The sequence below is a fragment of the Equus asinus genome, chromosome 1 (genome assembly GCF_041296235.1).
Source record: "Equus asinus isolate D_3611 breed Donkey chromosome 1, EquAss-T2T_v2, whole genome shotgun sequence".
Taxonomy (NCBI): Eukaryota; Metazoa; Chordata; class Mammalia; order Perissodactyla; family Equidae; genus Equus; species Equus asinus.
The window spans coordinates 208292640-208309896 of record NC_091790.1 but is presented as its reverse complement, the minus strand read 5'-3'; the positions used below and the strand labels follow the sequence as shown (position 1 = coordinate 208309896).

At 42.8% G+C, this 17257-nt stretch overlaps 1 protein-coding gene across 5 annotated transcripts in view; it reads left to right on the top strand.

The window, feature by feature from the left end:
• The window catches only part of PTPRN2 (protein tyrosine phosphatase receptor type N2), a 945556-nt gene that overhangs the window by 322833 nt on the left and 605466 nt on the right, over positions 1-17257 (top strand). For all 5 annotated transcript variants that reach the window (XM_044747547.2, XM_070516905.1, XM_070516912.1 and 2 more), the window contains 2 exons: positions 965-1067; positions 8783-8945. In XM_044747547.2, the coding sequence (XP_044603482.2) occupies positions 965-1067; positions 8783-8945 (266 nt within the window). The remainder of the gene's footprint in view (positions 1-964; positions 1068-8782; positions 8946-17257) is intronic.

Genomic DNA, 17257 nt, shown 5'->3' with positions numbered 1-17257 from the left:
TTCCACCCAGAATATGAAGTTCTTATCAAGTTCTGGACCTCCTTCCACCACACTTACACACACACACACAAGCAAGCACAGAGCTGCCCTGATTTGAAGATTTTGGTAGTGTGTTTTTGTACAAGGCATAAAAATATATCTCTGTAATTACATGATATTTAGTGATTAGATAATTATGGATAATTGCATAGGGTAGTTCTAAGTGCTAAAGTGTTATCATAAGATCTAAAATGTACAAATTGCATAATAATTATTCTTGGGAGTTATTTGGTAATTTTAACATAATTATCATGTGATCTGCAGTGCATGTAATTAATGCATAATCACATGAATTTTGCCTTCATAACTACTTCGCCCTTGTTATAAAGTTCTTTGTCATAACATTTGAGTATAAATATAATGTAATTGGCTCCCAGATACAGTACATTAAGCCCCATGATAATTGCTTTCACAGTAACAATATCCCTTATTTCGTGCCAAATGTGTGGCTCTTAAGCAGGATGGGGTTAAGAAGAACAAATCACACAAGATATGCCAATGAACAGGCGGAATGGTGGCTGAGTGGTGGGTGAATATGTACACATTTGAGTGAAGAGTATCTTTGCTATGACCAAAACCTTGCTGTGTAGAAATTTGCCTCTTTTATCGTGGACAGAATCTCTTTTCTAACTGAAATGTGTGCCTGATTGAAGGCTCCTTGCTGTCCAGCCACGGCCAGCACCCATTATGCCTAATTTTTTCATATAGCAAAGTACCCATCGTATTTCTGGGCTATTAGTTTCAGAAAGCTGGAGTTTCTATAAGGAGAAGACCTTATTAGTAAACCACAGTGAAAGAGAGCTTTGGTTTATTGATAATATTGAGGGAAACCTTCCGAAATGGCAGCAATTACTCATGAGACTGAAACAAGAGCTTTGGCTCAACTTCCAAATTGACAATGCAGTTTTTGCAACTTTCCCCACAGGTTTCACATGGCAGGATGACTATACCCAGCATGTGATGGCCCAGGAACTCTCAAACCTTCCCAAAACCTACCCACAACGTCCTGAAAGTTCCAACCCAGCCAGGTAAGCAGACTTGGTTTATGTCTCCTGGCTGTCTGGCACAGCTGGCATCCATCCAGCCTGTCTCTTTTTCAGTGTAGCGAAGCCTCTGGTGTGGAGGTTTCACAAAGGTGGGATGTCTATAAGGAGGGGATGGGTGCTTCCGTCTCCACTGTGTCTTGGCCCAGGGGGAAAGATACATTGGAGCGCCTCTCTTACGAAGTGCCATTCTCACTGACAGACATGCTCAAGGGTCCCTGCCCTAGTTCTTCCCGGAGGCCCTTGGAAAGTCCTGCATCTTCAGAGCCTTGCTTGAAAGCAGAGAAGTCAAGAATTTTCATTTCCCAGTAAGGCTTTATGTTCGCTTTATACAAAAAGCAGAATTAGATCGTGGAAGTCTTCCTGTTCCCCCAGCATAGCTACCTATAGGAATTGAATATATAACCCCACACCGTGTCACTGCATCTTCCCTGCATGCTGTGAGGAAATTACTCATGTCTCCTCTATTCTTGCAGGGTGGAAACTGAGACATAGGGAAGTTGAAAACAGTCCAAAGACAACAAGTAAGCGAGCTGAGACTGTTTCATTCCTGAGCTGTTGTGCTCTTTTTCTTCGTGGTTATAAAGCATGAAAAGGAACTTCCCTAAAGGCTTAGTTGGGAAAGTCCATTTCTTCCTGAGAGAGAATTTTCTAAATCCATAGCCTTTGGTTAGAAAAATCTCTATAGCTGAATTTGCGTCTGCCTTTGTGTTCATGACCATCTAATAGATGAAGCAGCTAAGTCACCAAGAAGTTGATCTCCAAGTCCTGTGGGATGAAATGAATGAATACACGTAAAGAACTTGTACATGCAGAATATGTCACCATATTAGCTCTCTCGCTGGCCAGACTGTGAGTTTCTTGAGAGTAAGAACTGTGTCTCTGTATTTCCTATGACAGTACATCTCCCTTGAATGCCTCGTTTGTCAAAGAGAATGTGCCACTATAGTCTGTGTGTGTAAGACGTTTCTGTAGAAAAAACAAAAACCAAACCCAAAACCAAAGTCAAACTATCTTGAATTCCCATTTTCATTTTGGATGAGTTCAAACTCTTCCCACTGCTCTTTAGATTACACCTGGGTATTTAAGTTCCACCCACTCCTTCTTCCCTCTTAGTGAAGATTTAACTGAGCGTGGAGCACCATCCCTAACAACCTTGCACTCCACTAAGAGAGGGAATTGGGCTGGAGAGCCCAAGAAGGTCAAAGAGCAGAGGGATAGGAGAGTCAAGAAAACTGAGCAAGGAATAACTCTCTATGTGGTCTAAATGTGACTGAAAAGTACAGCCAAGGTGGGGAAAAACCAGAGTATGGTGTCACCAAAAGCAGAGTGTGTCCAGAGAGAATGACTGAGAAATCAGACCAGGTGAGACCATGGCACAGACACCTGGGTCACTACATTCTTAGCAGTGTCAATAATGTCAGTTTTTTTTTTTTTTTTTTAAAGATTTTATTTTTTCCTTTTTCTCCCCAAAGCCCCCCGGTACATAGTTGTGTATTCTTCATTGTGGGTTCTTCTAGTTGTGGCATGTGGGACGCTGCCTCAGCGTGGTCTGATGAGCAGTGCCATGTCCGCGCCCAGGATTCAAACTAACGAAACACTGGGCCGCCTGCAGCGGAGCGCGCGAACTTAAGCACTCGGCCACGGGGCCAGCCCCAATAATGTCAGTTTTTTAGTTGCCAGTTTTATTATGAAAAATGGTACCTTTTATTTTTATTACAAGTGAGATTAAAGATTTAAGAGTATACATATATAAAGATTGGAATTTTATTCTATATGAATTTCCTGTATGTGATCTTTGTCCATATAAGTATTTTTCGCGTTTTTCTGTTTTGTTTCATTCAGTATAGAGTCTTTATATTTAAGACTAGTAACTTTCATTTCTCATACTTGTAGAAATATTTTTTCCAGTCTATACCATAGATGGCACTAGATATAGTTGCTAATGAAAACAGAGAGCTCTCAGCCCTCTATAGACTGGATTCTAGTTTCTTTCCTTGAGCTGTTGAACCTCAAGAAAACCAGTCATCCATCTCTAAAGGCAGCGTCCCATTCGGGGAGGACATGATGGGATAGTCTCCAGATTCCTTCCCACCCTCTCTGCCGGCTCTGCCCAGAGAGACGGGTCTTCTTGGGCTTCCAGTAGGTCCCCTTGACCTCGGGCTGGGGTTGGGTTTGGCCTGTGGGTGCAGCCCCAGCGTGGAGGGTGGGGTCCAGATGACAGGTGACTATTCTGCCCAAGGTCACAGCCCTCTCTGCCCTTAGCTCTGGTCCCGTGACTCCTCCCTCCTGTCCATCCAGTGGTGCTCCACCATAACCCTCGTTGGTTCTTAGTCCTGCCATGCCTTTGTAAATAGTTCCCTTAGTAAACTCCCAGGATATCCCATTTCAGGGTTCCGTCTGTTTCCTGTGGGGACTCTGCCTGATAGAGAGACTCAGCAGCCAAAATAAGGAGCATAGCAGCCTGTCGTCTTCCTGCTCAGCTGCTGTTCCTGCAGCAGTGTGTCAAGGTTACGTGATCGTCATGATACATGTGGAATAATTTTCATTCTTTTCATAAAGTTTCTGCAAATCTTTAGCATTGAAATGATCTGCTTCCTGGTATATGTATTTTTAATCTTTCTTTGTAGGTAAATCTCATGACACTTTCATTGTCTTCCAAGATTATTGGCAAAATATGCTCATAGTTTTTTATTGAGTGAAATTGGGGCATTTATATTTTGCAGAGAACTATCATCCTTTTCACAGGGATTTCCAAATTTGTTCACTTAGTGCAACACATGGTGTTTATTGTATTAGAATTCCAAAATCATCCAGCGTATGTGTGGTTGTCACTCCTTCGTCATTTTTAACTTTATTTTTCTCTTCACTCTTTCAACACAATTTTTAAAAAGAATTATCTCTTGAATATTCTTCTTTGTACTATCCTTAGATTTATTGTCTTTTATAAAAGTTCTTGAGTTGAACATTTTGCTCATCTTTAAAAAGTAATGAAATCACCCAAGTCTCTGCATTTGCCTGTGTCATATCAGCATGATCCTGTGATTTCAATGTGTTCTCATCAGTTTTTGTTGTAAATTATATGTAATTGCAATTTCATATCCTTTGGGAACAATAAGCGTTTGTAGTCTTTTTCATTTTTTCATAATTATGTGTTGTTTTTAAACTTTAGCGTAAATTTTACTCCATTTTAGTCAGAGAATATTACTTGTTCAGTTTTTAGTTTTTGGAAATTTTGAGGTTTATACTATACTTTTATTAATTTTCAGTGGATTCTTCAAAAGGATATTATATCCACTATTTGTAGGGTAAAGATTTTTATATACAGTTTATAATTATATATATACATATAATTTGCAACTGTATATAAATATCAATCATAATACTAAAAAATCAGTATGTCCTTATTTATGTTTGACTCATTGAAATTTCTTAGACACAAACTGTGTTTCCGTAAGTTTTCCTTTCATTGTTAATATATTTTGCTTTATACACTTAGAGGTCCTGACATTTAGCACATAAAGGTTTATATCATTTCATCTTTATTGTCAATCATACCTATTGCCATTTTTAAATGATGTCTTTGTCGCCTCTAATGTTTTTTGTCTTGAATTCCATTTTTCTAAAATTAGTATTGCCATTCCTAATTTTGGCCTTGTTTTTGCTGCCTAATTAATCTGTGGCCGTCCTTTAAAGTTTCACCCGTTGGACTCTTTCTGTTTTATCAGTAACATCGAATGCATTTTTGCAGCCTCCCAGACAGCTCAGTAAGGGCACTCACACCATGGAAGGCCCTGATTTATTTCTTTCCTCTATGGACTGTGATTAGTTTGCTTTTCCCATCTTTAGTAGTTGTAACTATGTATCTTATTTTAAATTCAATTTGTGGCTATTGCCCTTAGGTTTTCCAGATATTTTTAAGTAACAGGTTTATGTAGTTATTAATAAAGGAGTCCATATCTTCTGGTCCCCCACCTGAGATAAGGATCTTGTGCTTCCCCCTTCTCCACTTTCCAAGTGGGGCTTCTGACCAGCATATCCCTAGCACCTGGAGTGCACCTTTCACGAGGCAGACATCCTGTTGGTATCTGTTGAATAAAGGAAGGAAGGAGAGCATGAACTATCTGCTGATGCTTTGAATTATTATCTGGGTAGCTACACTAACCAGGAATCTTGACCGACTTTCTTCATTCCAGGGGTGCATTTCTAGAGCATTCTGTGCTTGGTAGATTTGTGAGTATCCACAGTCGGCCAGTGAGAAAGTACTTGGCATTCTTCATTCAAGTCAGTTTATGTTTAGAGAGATTAAGGTCCTTGCCCCAAACCAATGGCCCATTCAGGAGGCAGAGATGAGTTAGAATGCAGTCTTCAGGGGGCCCTGGCCTGTTCTGGGCTGATCGGAGTGAGCATGCATGAGAAAGCCGGAAAGAGGCATGATGCAGACAGTCAGTGCAGCGACACTGAGTGTAAGGACAGAGCTGGAAGTGTTTGGGCATGCTGAGGACCTAAGACCCTAAGAATGCCCTTTGCCAAAGCTCCTGAGACAGGAAGAGATGACTGGGAGTGCCAGCATGATGCAATGAACTCCAGTAACACTGGAGAGAACCGTGACCAGAAGATTGGGTCAGGGGGGTCATGAGAGTTTTATGTGAAAAATAAAATGAGCCTGAAATCATTATTAAATAAGGTTAGGATTATTGAGAAAAGGAGTGAGAACCAGGTTCACCTGTGCTCTTTGCAAAGATTTTGTTCATAATTTGGATTTTTTTGCCTCCAGCTAATTGGGTAACAATTTAAAGGACTTCATATTATTTTGAGCCTGAAGGTCAGTTCATGTAAGTGGGAAAGAGAGTGGTGGAGTCCTAAGTGTAGAACACTTTTGATCTTTTAGAAGTAGAAGATATATATTTATAAAGTTTGACCTGCTTCAAACCAAATGACAGGGCAAAAGTCAATTTGCAAGTTAATTGCTACAAAACCGCACAACATAATGATGAACACTCCCATCACTGTAACATATTACAGCATCACAAACAAATCTGCAAGTACCCACAGGCACACAGGGAAGATGAATAAGACAATTTAAAGGCACATTTATGAGGTGGTGCTATCTGCATTGATTAGTAATTAGTGAGAAAAATAGACGAAATACCAGAAAGTACATTGACTTCAGTTAAATTACCCTCTGACAACGTAGAACATGGAATTTCATGCATTGAAGAACGGTCAAGGGAACAATAGCCGTGACTGAGAATAGCTGTGGGGCCTTGGTGATCAATGTGCTGTTGAGTCTGAGCTAATATGACTGAAAAGCCATTAGAAATAAAAACAGGACAGTTTTATCAATTGAGATAGTTAAGCACAAATATGAAGATTTTCTGTAAGTCCAAGCTTTTATGAAATACATGCATATATCACACACCTAACATTAGGGATCTGTTCTTGAAAATCGGACGTTCTACGTGAAATCACTGCTTGGGAGCCTGTTCTCCATTACTTTAAGTGGGAAATCTATGATGAGTTACACACCCACCTAAAACCCCAATGGGTTTCCTAAAGTGTGTCTAAATCATAGTGAGTACCCACAGATGAGTAACAAGCTGTTGTGTTTTGATAAAAAATACTTAAAACATTGTTTCCTGGTCACCAAAAGTGGAGATGGCTATTAGCAAATGGGCACTTGATTTGCAGTAACACAGCCTCACCCAGAACCTGCAAAACACACACATAGACACACACACGTGTAGACACACTCATGCATGCATGCGTGGTGATGTCAGCCTGTGGTCACTGCCAAATTCCTTGTTACAATCAGAACATAGAGCATTCCCTTTGATAAAGCAGCATTCTTACTGTTTGGCTAGAATAGGGTATCCAGATCAGCCTGTCGTAAATGGACGTCATCCCTTGGCCTGCAGAAGTCAGGTGGCGAGCAGATAACAGTGCTGGCAGTAACTATACATGCTCACCACACGGGCATGTGGACCTTAGTGGTTGTCCTGTACCACTGAGGTGGCGAGTGTGGAGAGAAGCGGATGGATCTGGGTGTATTGTTTAGGTCATCTCGTGGGATGGTGTTGACGTGTAGGCAGAGGGAAGAGAAAAGCACAAGAGTAACAGTCAATCCTCTAGGTTTGTGGCTTAAGCAACCTGTTGAATGGTGTTGCCATTTACAGAGCTGTGTTGTCATTCCTTCCTACCCCGGCTTAGGTCCCAGGACAGAGTGAGTTGACATTGGTTTCCTGGTGCCTGTTAGGAGACTTGTGGCCCTGACTTTCTTCTGGTTCCCATGGCCATCTGGTCACTTTCTCAATGCCTTTTGTTTTGGCTGCACTTAGCCAGTGACAAATGTCTCGGCTGGGAAATAGGTGACTCTCTTAATGACTTTGAGCATAAGTAGGATGGTCACATCTGACTGCCCTTCATTTTGCCTCCCAGATTCCCAACATGACAGCCAACCTGTGTGTCTGTGGCCTTGTCCTCATGGCCCCCTCTGGACCCAGCCTCTTCCTTATAGGTACTCGGGTGCAAAGCCACATCCAGCTTCAGGATGAGCTTGCACCACACTGCCACACAGGAAATAAACAGAAAGTGTCCTCATCTGTCATTCCGGCTTCAAACTGGTCTGCCTGGCATGGTCCATGCACACAGATGGTGATCCAAGCGTGGCCTTTGGTAATAACAGTACTACAATGTAGCAGTATGTAGCACTGTGTTAGTTTCCTACTGTGGCGAATTACCACAATGTAGTGGCAGATTTATTATCTTACTGTTCTGTAGGTCAAAAGTCCAGCACGGGCCTCCCTAGGCTGAAGTCTAGGTGTCGTGGGGCTGGCTCCTTCAGCAGGCTCTGGGCGAGGATCGTTCCTGGCTGTTTGCATCTCCAGAATCTCCCCCCGTCCTTGGCTCCTGGTCTGTCCTCCCAAGCTGGAACTCTTTTTCACATGACATCACTCTGACACCAACCCTCCACCTCCTCTTCCTCTTTTAAGAAGCTTGTGATCACACTGGGACGCTAACCCAGGATCATCTCTGCATCTTAGTGTCAGCTAACTAGCCACCCAATGCCTCCTGCCCCCTTATCTACCGCGTGGCGCTGCGCCTCCTGTTGCTGGGAAAGTGGCTTTCACGTTTGCTGTGATATCCTGCCTGCCTTGCTTGTAAAGTGGTCAGTTCTCTGTTCTACTGCCCCAACCTCCACTCCCGGCTGCCAGGGCTCCTTACAGCCCCGTCCGGTCAGACTGTTCCCGACTCTTTGCTTTGCCCTTGCTGTCTCTGTGCCTCCATTCCATTTCCCGAGACCTCTGGCCCCTTCCACATAGACCTCCAGCCTCAGGCCTGCCGAGCACTGCTCCTCTCTCTGCCTCTCAGACTCTCGTTGCACTTGTTGTAAGTATCAGCTCTTTCCTGTATATTAGTGTCTCCTGTAACATACTTTAGGGCTGGCCCTCTTCTCGGGGTGGCTTGTCAAGTCCCCACAGTGGCTCTGAGGTATGTCAGGGCATCAGGCTCAGGAGGGTGCATGAGAGATTCAAATCCTGGTTAGTGAGAGCTAAGGAGGGTCGGACCTTGCCACCTGGCCACGCATCCTGCGTGCATAATTTCTCTCATGCTCCTGCAGTGGTGTCCAGCACAGGGCCGGGTGCCTGATCACCATCCAGCTGACATGCAATGGCTCACAGTGTTCTTTTGCTTTTCAGGACCTCAATGCAGAGTGTTGATAATGAAAAGAGATACAGTCAGGAGGGTGACATTGCACTAGCCAAGGCCCTTCAGCGCTACCTGCCGTACCTGGAGGCCCTGTCCCAGGCCACCACCTCGAACCTGCTCCCCAGGATGAAGCATGGCAGACCACCATCTGAGGTGACCCTTAGCTTACTCTGTGATCTGGGATGTGTCTGTTGCCTGCTGTGTTGGTTTTCTCTGGGTGCACATACAGGGAATGCTTCCTAAGTCTTCAGCCTCTCTTTGTTTTTCTCCTGTGTCCCAGGCTAGTGGGTAGTATGGTGAGGGACAGGGACTGTGTGCAGACAAATGTCCCTGGAGCCCTTTTAGAATCACACACCACTCCCCCCGCCACGTCCAGCAGTGGCTGCCTACCCACCATCAACACTGAGCCAATCAGTGGTCCAAGCCACCCTTACCAATGGTGAGGGTCTTTCGGATGTCTTCTTTGGGACAGGCACTGGAGAAAGCCCACCATCTAAAATATGGCATGACGCTTGGGAGGCAGCACAGAGCATTGTTTCCTCCCTTTAAGGAGAGGACCTGCATTCACTGCCTGACCCCAGGACAGCAGTGGACACTCATCTGTGAGGGAAGACAAGCTCCCTGAATTTGGCTGGAATTAGGTGGGCACAGGGTGACCAACCATCGTGGTTTGCTCAGGGCTGTCCTGGAGTGAGCACTCCAAGTCCTGCGTCCAGGACACCTCTCCTTGCCAGCACACCTGCCTCGGTGTGTGCCCTGTGTGGGCGAGGAGGGCCTGGAACCAACTGACTGGCCCTCGGGGAGAAGTTCCCTTTACACCAATGCTGAATCTGCCCTGGGGCTATCTCAGAGTGCGGGAACATTCAGAAGAACACTTTAAAGAAACAGATTTAGAAATCTCCATGACCTTTTACGTGGAAAAGCATGCATGATTTTTATAACAACTTGTTAAACCGGACTTGCCAGACTTTGACTTGCCTGGACACAGGCAGAGATGTGGGGCTACAAGTGACCCTCAGCCAGACGACCATCGCACGTCCTGAGGATGGGATTTGGGGCGAAGTATGGAAGCCCTGGAAGGTCCTGGGTGTGCTGGTGTTTGACAGCGATGCTCACACTTCTGTTTTGCCAAGCATTAGTTACATCAGCTGAAATTTGACATATTTTTGCTTCTAAGAGTGACACTCGCTGGCTGGCGTGAGGCTGGGGGTGCTTTTCACTTCCTCAGAAGCTTCCCAGTCTCCTCAGAAGATGGCTGGGGCTCTTGGAAACACGTGGGAAGAAATTTGATCCACTTATTTGATTATTTTCCTGTTACGAAGCCATTGAAATTATGTAAGCCGACTCTGGGCTGGCATTTCTGGCAACGCATACACACCAGTTCCTTTGAGAGGCCACACGGCTGACGATGCCTCACAGAGTCACCTTAGGATCTTAGTGACCTTGGAGTTGACACATCAGAAGAGAACTCATAGAAGGCTGTAGCCCCACAAGGAGATGTGGGCTAGGTTAAGAAGCTGGTTCATTTCTGCCTCTTAGGGGCAAACATCAGAAAAAGGACCTCTGTTGTCCAGCTGCTCTCCAGGATGCTCATGTGGCGCCCTCCTCGAGGCCCCTCACCATCCAGCCTCCTTGATACGGAGGTGCCTCACAATAATGTTGGAATGTGGAGGCCCTGTGAAGAGTCCAGCACTGGCCCAGCACTCATGCTGAGGCCACAGGGGTTTCCAGAGACCCCAGGTCACGTTTGAGAGCTGCTGGGAGCGCTGTCCTGCACAGCTCTTATTCATGTTTCCCCGAGGAAACAGCGGCGAGGTGGGTCCCTGGAACCGCTGCTGAGCCTCGGGAACCTGGAAATGTGTTTGCCCAGTTCTCAGAATCCGTCCTAACGGCACGGAGTGGGGTCTCAGTCCTCACAGATGAGCACAGGCAGCCGAGTGCTAGAGCCCCTACAAGGAGAGAATGAGACCACAGAGGGACAGTTCTGCACTATGCTTCACCCATGCCCACCCCAGCCCAGGTTGCTGGCCAGACTGAGAGGCATGGTTCAAAGCCTTTCACATGAACCATCAGCCAGCATCTCAACATGGGCCTGACCCTGATTCAGCAGGGTCCACTTAACACTTTTTTTAAAATGTTAAACTTAAGGTTTTTTCAATTCATTTGCTGGTATTGACTAAGCACTTTCTATGACCCAGAGGCTCAGCTAGACGTTGTGGGGTGAGAGATGGATTCCAGAGAGGAATCTCTTCCTGGGGGAATCAGCGATGGGCAGACATGGTGGGAGAGATTCTGGACGTTCTAGAGCAGAATCCTGGCAGTTTCAGGAGCGGGCTCAGAACCAGCTCCTCTCCAAGTGCTGTGTGGCCTTGGGGAAGCTACTTAACCTCTCTGTCCTCCAGGGTCCTTGGCTGTAAAATTGAGCAATAGTGGTCATGAAGTCGTTGTGAGGATTAAGCAAGAAAATATATGTAAAGCTCATGGAGAAGGGCTCACTTGATAGTAGTTATTATTATTAATAATAAAATAATCTTTTAAAAACAAAATGACAATTAGGTCAAGAGTCTGAAAACCATCTGCTGGATTCTTAGTGGATTTCTTGACTCTACCGAGGAGAATCAGAGGAAAGCAGCCACACTCACAAAGCAGATTTAATCAATATATCCCAGCGCCTCAGAATCCCCTGGAGCCGTGGGCTGCTGCCCCGGCCACAATGCAGTGCAATACAGATTTCATCTGTTTACTTCACAACCCAGTAGAGACCGACATTTCTCCCAGTCCTCTGCGTATTGGTGAGTTAAGTACATTCCGGTACAAAGTCATTGTTTTGTCCTCCTGCGTTGTCCCCTGTTGTGTCTTTATCAAAAGGATGTGATGCTTTGTGCTCCATCTGGCTACTGCTGTGGGATCTCTGGGCTCCTATAATGGAGACGTCACATTATGTCCCTGGGTATTGGATGCGAGTAATCAATAAAGAGGAACCCATGTGCAGTCCAGAGATGTGTTCAAGGAGGGAGAGGAGAGAGCGGTTAAAAGTTCCGGAGACTCAGAAGAAGTTTGAATGAAAGGAAATCAGTTGAAATTTCTCTGTGAAGCAGTTTAATGTGTTTTCCCCCAACTTAACATGATATCCAACAAACCAGACTTATGTCCTCTTTGTCAGCTACAGAAACAGAAGAGGAAGGGGCGCAGGTTCCAAGGCATGGCCCGCCAGCCTCAGGGCAGTAAATGAAGCGCTGACTGCAAAGAGCATTTGGTTTTGTACAGTGGAAGCCTCAGTTGTTCACTTCTGAACTCATTATCATGTTTCTCTTTCAGTTTCAGTTGTTTACTAATTTAGCCCTCATGCTAAAACGACAGAGTCAAATTTAGAATAGAATTTGCTCCCTGGACAAGGAGCGGCATGAAATTCAACTGGAGGGAGTATTAAATGGGACCCCCAACTCTCTGCCGTATGCTCTTGCTGTTAGCACCCCAATGTGAGTAAAACAAGAGGTTTGACATTCGGCGTTAGAGATACATCGCAGCAAATTGTAGAAACTTGTTGAAAGGAGAGACTTTGGTTGCCTGTCAAGCAGTTTGTACCATGAGCATTGGGACGTGCTGTGGGTAACATCTGTGAAATGGCGAGGAGCAGCTCCTGGGGGAGGGAAAAGTGCTGCTGCTCACAGCCACTCTCAGGGTACTCACGGGACAAGGGCTTCTGAGGTGGGTAGATCATCCTCTTGCATCCATATACTAATCAGTAGAGTTTACTGCGGAGTCTTTCCAGTCCTGACTCATGTACGGTGTGATTCCAACACCAGGAATCTGACATGTGTCCTGGGGCCGTTCTCAAAGCAGCCTACCCAGCACACATTCTGGCAGGAAGTGTGATGTGTATCTTCGCACGGGGCCGGTCATCCCTTCAGGAGCTTATTCTCGAGGTGGCGGGAGGACTGAGCTCTTGGGATGGGGGTCCATTACCTCAGATGCTACTCTGCAGTCTCTGGGGTGCTTGGGAGGGGAATGGCATCCTGTCCCTGCCCACATCCCTACCTGCTCTCCATTTCAAGGAACAGACATGGGAAAAGGGGGTTGGTAGGGTCTTATTAAACATCCTTCACTAACCACTTGCTACCTTCCATCAAGTTTGGCTTCTATAATCTTTAAAACTCCCACCCAGTAAGATGACTAGACAGTGTGGTTTGTCTGGATGGCGCTGGTTTATGCCTGTTGCCCCATCATAATTACTAATAAGTCCTCCTTTCCCTCTCAGAAATGTTCCAGTTTGACTAATGAATTCTATGTTGATCCTACCACACCGCCATCTTAGCATGATAGTCACAAGGATTATTCAGAAAATGAGCACTTGGTGGCATTTTTGGCTCAGGTATTTTTCTTCTATGTTAAGATAGATGCTTCTCAATATTAAAAAATATGTGAAAACCTAGAACTCATTGTTTTCTCTGTCCAATGTTTAAATGAGGAGAAAGCTCTTCGTCATCTCTCTAGTGAACAAAGCCTGGATAAAGTACAAGATGTCCACGATCAAATATCACCAAAGCCACTGTGCAGACTCTGTCGCCAAATGAGTGCAGCCAGCTGAGGTTTGGTCAGTGTTTTCTGATCCCCCTCTGCTCTCAGTTGATGAAATATTTCAGTTGGAAATTTAAGCTGTATACACTGATGGTCTTTCAAAGTGCAACTAATTTCCAATGAATTATTTTATAAATCATTTTTTCTGTGTATCTGTCATTAAAAATCTAACTCTAGCTTAGAGAGTCAGAGAAATATTGTGAATTTATTATCTTTAGAGGCTTTAATACTGATTACTCCATAAGAGAAGCCGGAGGGAGTAAAAATCACACTACTCCTCTTAAATCAAACCAATAGCTCAAAGCTCTGATGCACTAATTGAGCTCTTATTGATCATGAAATAAGTGTAATTATTCCTTCTGTGTTGTTGTGGTGGAAACCAGCTCCTGCTTTTATCGACCACAGTAGCACTCGTGAAAAGTCCTTGTAGTCAGTATAGAGAACATTGTAAATTCCCAATTTACTCTATGCTATTGAAGAGGCTTAAACAGAGATTCATCACTTGGAAATACTATGAATTAACTGTTTTATTTTGGAAACATTGTTTTAGCATCTTTAATGCACGAGAAACTTTGCTGGGTGCTGGAATTGAAGATAAAAATTAGTCCTGCCCTCTGGGACTTTCGAGTCTTAGTGGATAAAGGAGACAAAAATATATAGTTGAAAATAGAGCAAGTGCTATAATGGAGAGAATGATAAAAATAAAGGAGATGCTTGAAGCAGATGGGCATGTGGGGCAGGGATGTGTCAGAGAACAGATGTAGGAAAACAACTAGAAGCAACTGGTTGAAGATGTTTAGATGGACTTAAAGGTCAAGAGACCACCACAATCCTACCCTGACAACATGAACAAGCCAGGTGAGCTACTAAATCTTAACTTTAGAGATAACCCTCAGAGGGCCAAGGATACAAAGAAACATGAATGAACTAAATTCCAGAAAGCAATAAGCTTGTTCTAGTGGAAAAGAGACCACCACTACTTTCATGCAGTCTGGAATCACCCATAGGAGAGATAGGAAGGATGCAGCCTAAATTTTAAGGAACTGTTGACAGCACATGGAGACCGACATGAAGGGTAGAATCCACAGAGGCAGGCTGCATAGGGCCCTGAGTACGTGAGACAGAATACGGAAGGGTGGGAAAGGGAGGAGGGCTGAGAGAAACCCTTACAAGATACTGCAGGCTTTTCTGACCACACCTCAGCAGCCCTCTGAAGGCTTGGAACAAGGCAGCACGGTGGAGAAAGATCTATCATATAGGTGCAGAAAGCCAGGACTTGAGAGGGAAAAGAAGTCTTCAGCAACTCATGAATTGGCACTTGGGCTGTAAATCAGAGAGAGTGCTCCCCTGGTTCAGGAAACTGGCAGGTGTCTGCAAAGTATAAAGCAATCCTTGGAGTTGCACTGGGGCTTTGATCCCAGCCCTGCTGAAGAGAAGGTCCTGATCCTGCCCTCAGCATAACTGTAGCCAGAGTACTACGACTGAATGACTGAATCTAACCCGTTTCAGCTACAGATTGCATCAACTCAGCCCCCACATCAGCCAACTGAGAGAAGAAGGGACATGCTATTTTCAGGGATAGGTATTATTCACTTCATTATTTATTACTCTTTTATGCAAAATTTCTAGCATACAATCCAAAATTGGGAGACACACGAAGGAACAAGAAAATGAGTCTTATGGTCAAGAGAGTAAATAGTCAAGAGAAGAATACCCAGGTATGTTTCAGTTGTTAGAATTGTTAGAAAGGGACATTTTAATAATTAGGGTAAATATATTAAAGGATTGAGTGGGAAAAGTGTAAAACATATAAATGGACAAATGGAAAATTGCAGGAGGGAGATGGAAACATAAAAGAGAACCAAATGGAAATGCTAGAAATGAAAGTAATAAGATCAGCAATAAGGAATTCATTTGATGAGTTTAGTGATCAACTAGACACAGTAGAGAAAAGAATCAGTGAATTTCAAGACGGGTCAATGTAAATGATCAAAAATGAAACATAAAGAACATGAAAGGAGTGCAAGAATGAAATAAAACATCCAAGACATCTGGGGCAATATCAAATACTCTAACACATGTGTAATTGGAATCCTAGATGAGAAAAAGAGAGGGAATGAGACTGAAGAAGTAATGGCTGGAGTTTTCCCAAAATTGATAAAAGTCATCAAAACATAGATCCATGCTTAGTGAATGTCAAGCAGGACAAACATAGAGAAAACCAAATCTAGACATATCATAATAGAACTGGGAAAAACAAATAAAGAGAAAATTTTTATCAGTTTGCCTGAGGGAAAGAAAGTCACATTTCATCTAGAGGAACAATTATAAGAATGAAGTCCTACTTCTCATTAGGAGACCAGAAGACAATGGAACAACATCTTTGAAGTAATGAAAGGGAAAAAAAGCCTGTCCGTTTAGAAGTCTATATTGTTCAAAACCATAGACAGAACAGGGAGAACGTGTCTCTGGAAGAGCTGTACTTCAGAAGTGCTAAAAGAAGTGCTTCAGTGTAAAGAGAAGTGATGTCACGGAGAAGCCCATATCTGCAAACAGGAATGACAAGAACCAGAAATGGTAAATCTGCGAGTAAATGTAAAAAATACACACACATAAGATACATCAATTCTGACAAAGACTATTGGATATTCAAAGCAAAGTATAAAACTGTGTTGTGGGATTTATAGCTTATGTGGAAGAAAAATATATGACAACAAAAGCATGAAGAGTAGATAGGAATCCTGGAATTATACTGTGGTGACTTTCTGTTCATTCATGAAGTTGTAATATTATTTGAGGCTAGACTGTGATAAATTAGAGACATACATTATAATTTTTACAGCAACTATTTTCAAAAATAAGTAAAAATAGGTATAGCTAAAAGTCAATTTGGGGATAAAGTGGAATGTTAAAAATGCTTTATTTATCCATATGAGAGAAAGAAACGAGGAAGGAAGAGAGGAACAAAGATCACGTGGGTTGAATATAAAACAAATATCAAGAAAGTAGAGTTAAATCCACCCATATTGATAATTACATTAAATGCAAATGGACTAAACCCTCCAAATAAAAAAGCAGAGATGTTCACTCTGAATAAAAACCAAAAACAAGTTTTAACTATATTCTACTACATCCAAAGCACATGAAATAGAAAGGCTTGTATAGGTTGAAAGTAAAAGTATGGAAAATATATACAATGGAAACTCTAAATATAAGAAAGCTGGTGTGACTATATTAATATTAATCAAAGTACACTTTAAGATAAATAATGTCAGAGATAGAGACATTTTGTAATGACTAAATGGTCACTTCATTAAGATGACATAGAAATCCTTTTATGAACCTAATGGAAGAGCTTCAAATACAAAAAGCAAAAATATGAGGATATTGAAGAAAGAAATATACAAGTCCATAGTCATTTTTAGAGATTTTAACTCTCCTCTCTCAATAACTGATTATACAAATAGACAAAGTATCAGTAAGTATATAGAAGATTTGAACAACACCATCACCCAAATTAACCTAATTGATATTTATAGAATGGTACTCCTAAAAACCGCTGAATGCACATTCTTTTTAAGTACACACAGAGTATTTCCCAAGATTGATCATATGCTGGGCCATGAACTAAATCTCAATAAATGTCAAAGGATCAAAATCATGTAGAGAAAGATATTAAAAGAAAACTACAGATCATTATCCCTCAGAAATACAAAAGCGAAAATTCTAGACAAATTTTAGCAAATCAAATCCAGCAATATAAAATAAAGGATAATATGATCAAGGGAGATTTATTCCAGAAATGCAAGATTGGTTACATTTGAAAATTAATCAGTATAACTTATTATATTAACAAGGAAAAGAAAGACTATATGATAGTCTTAATA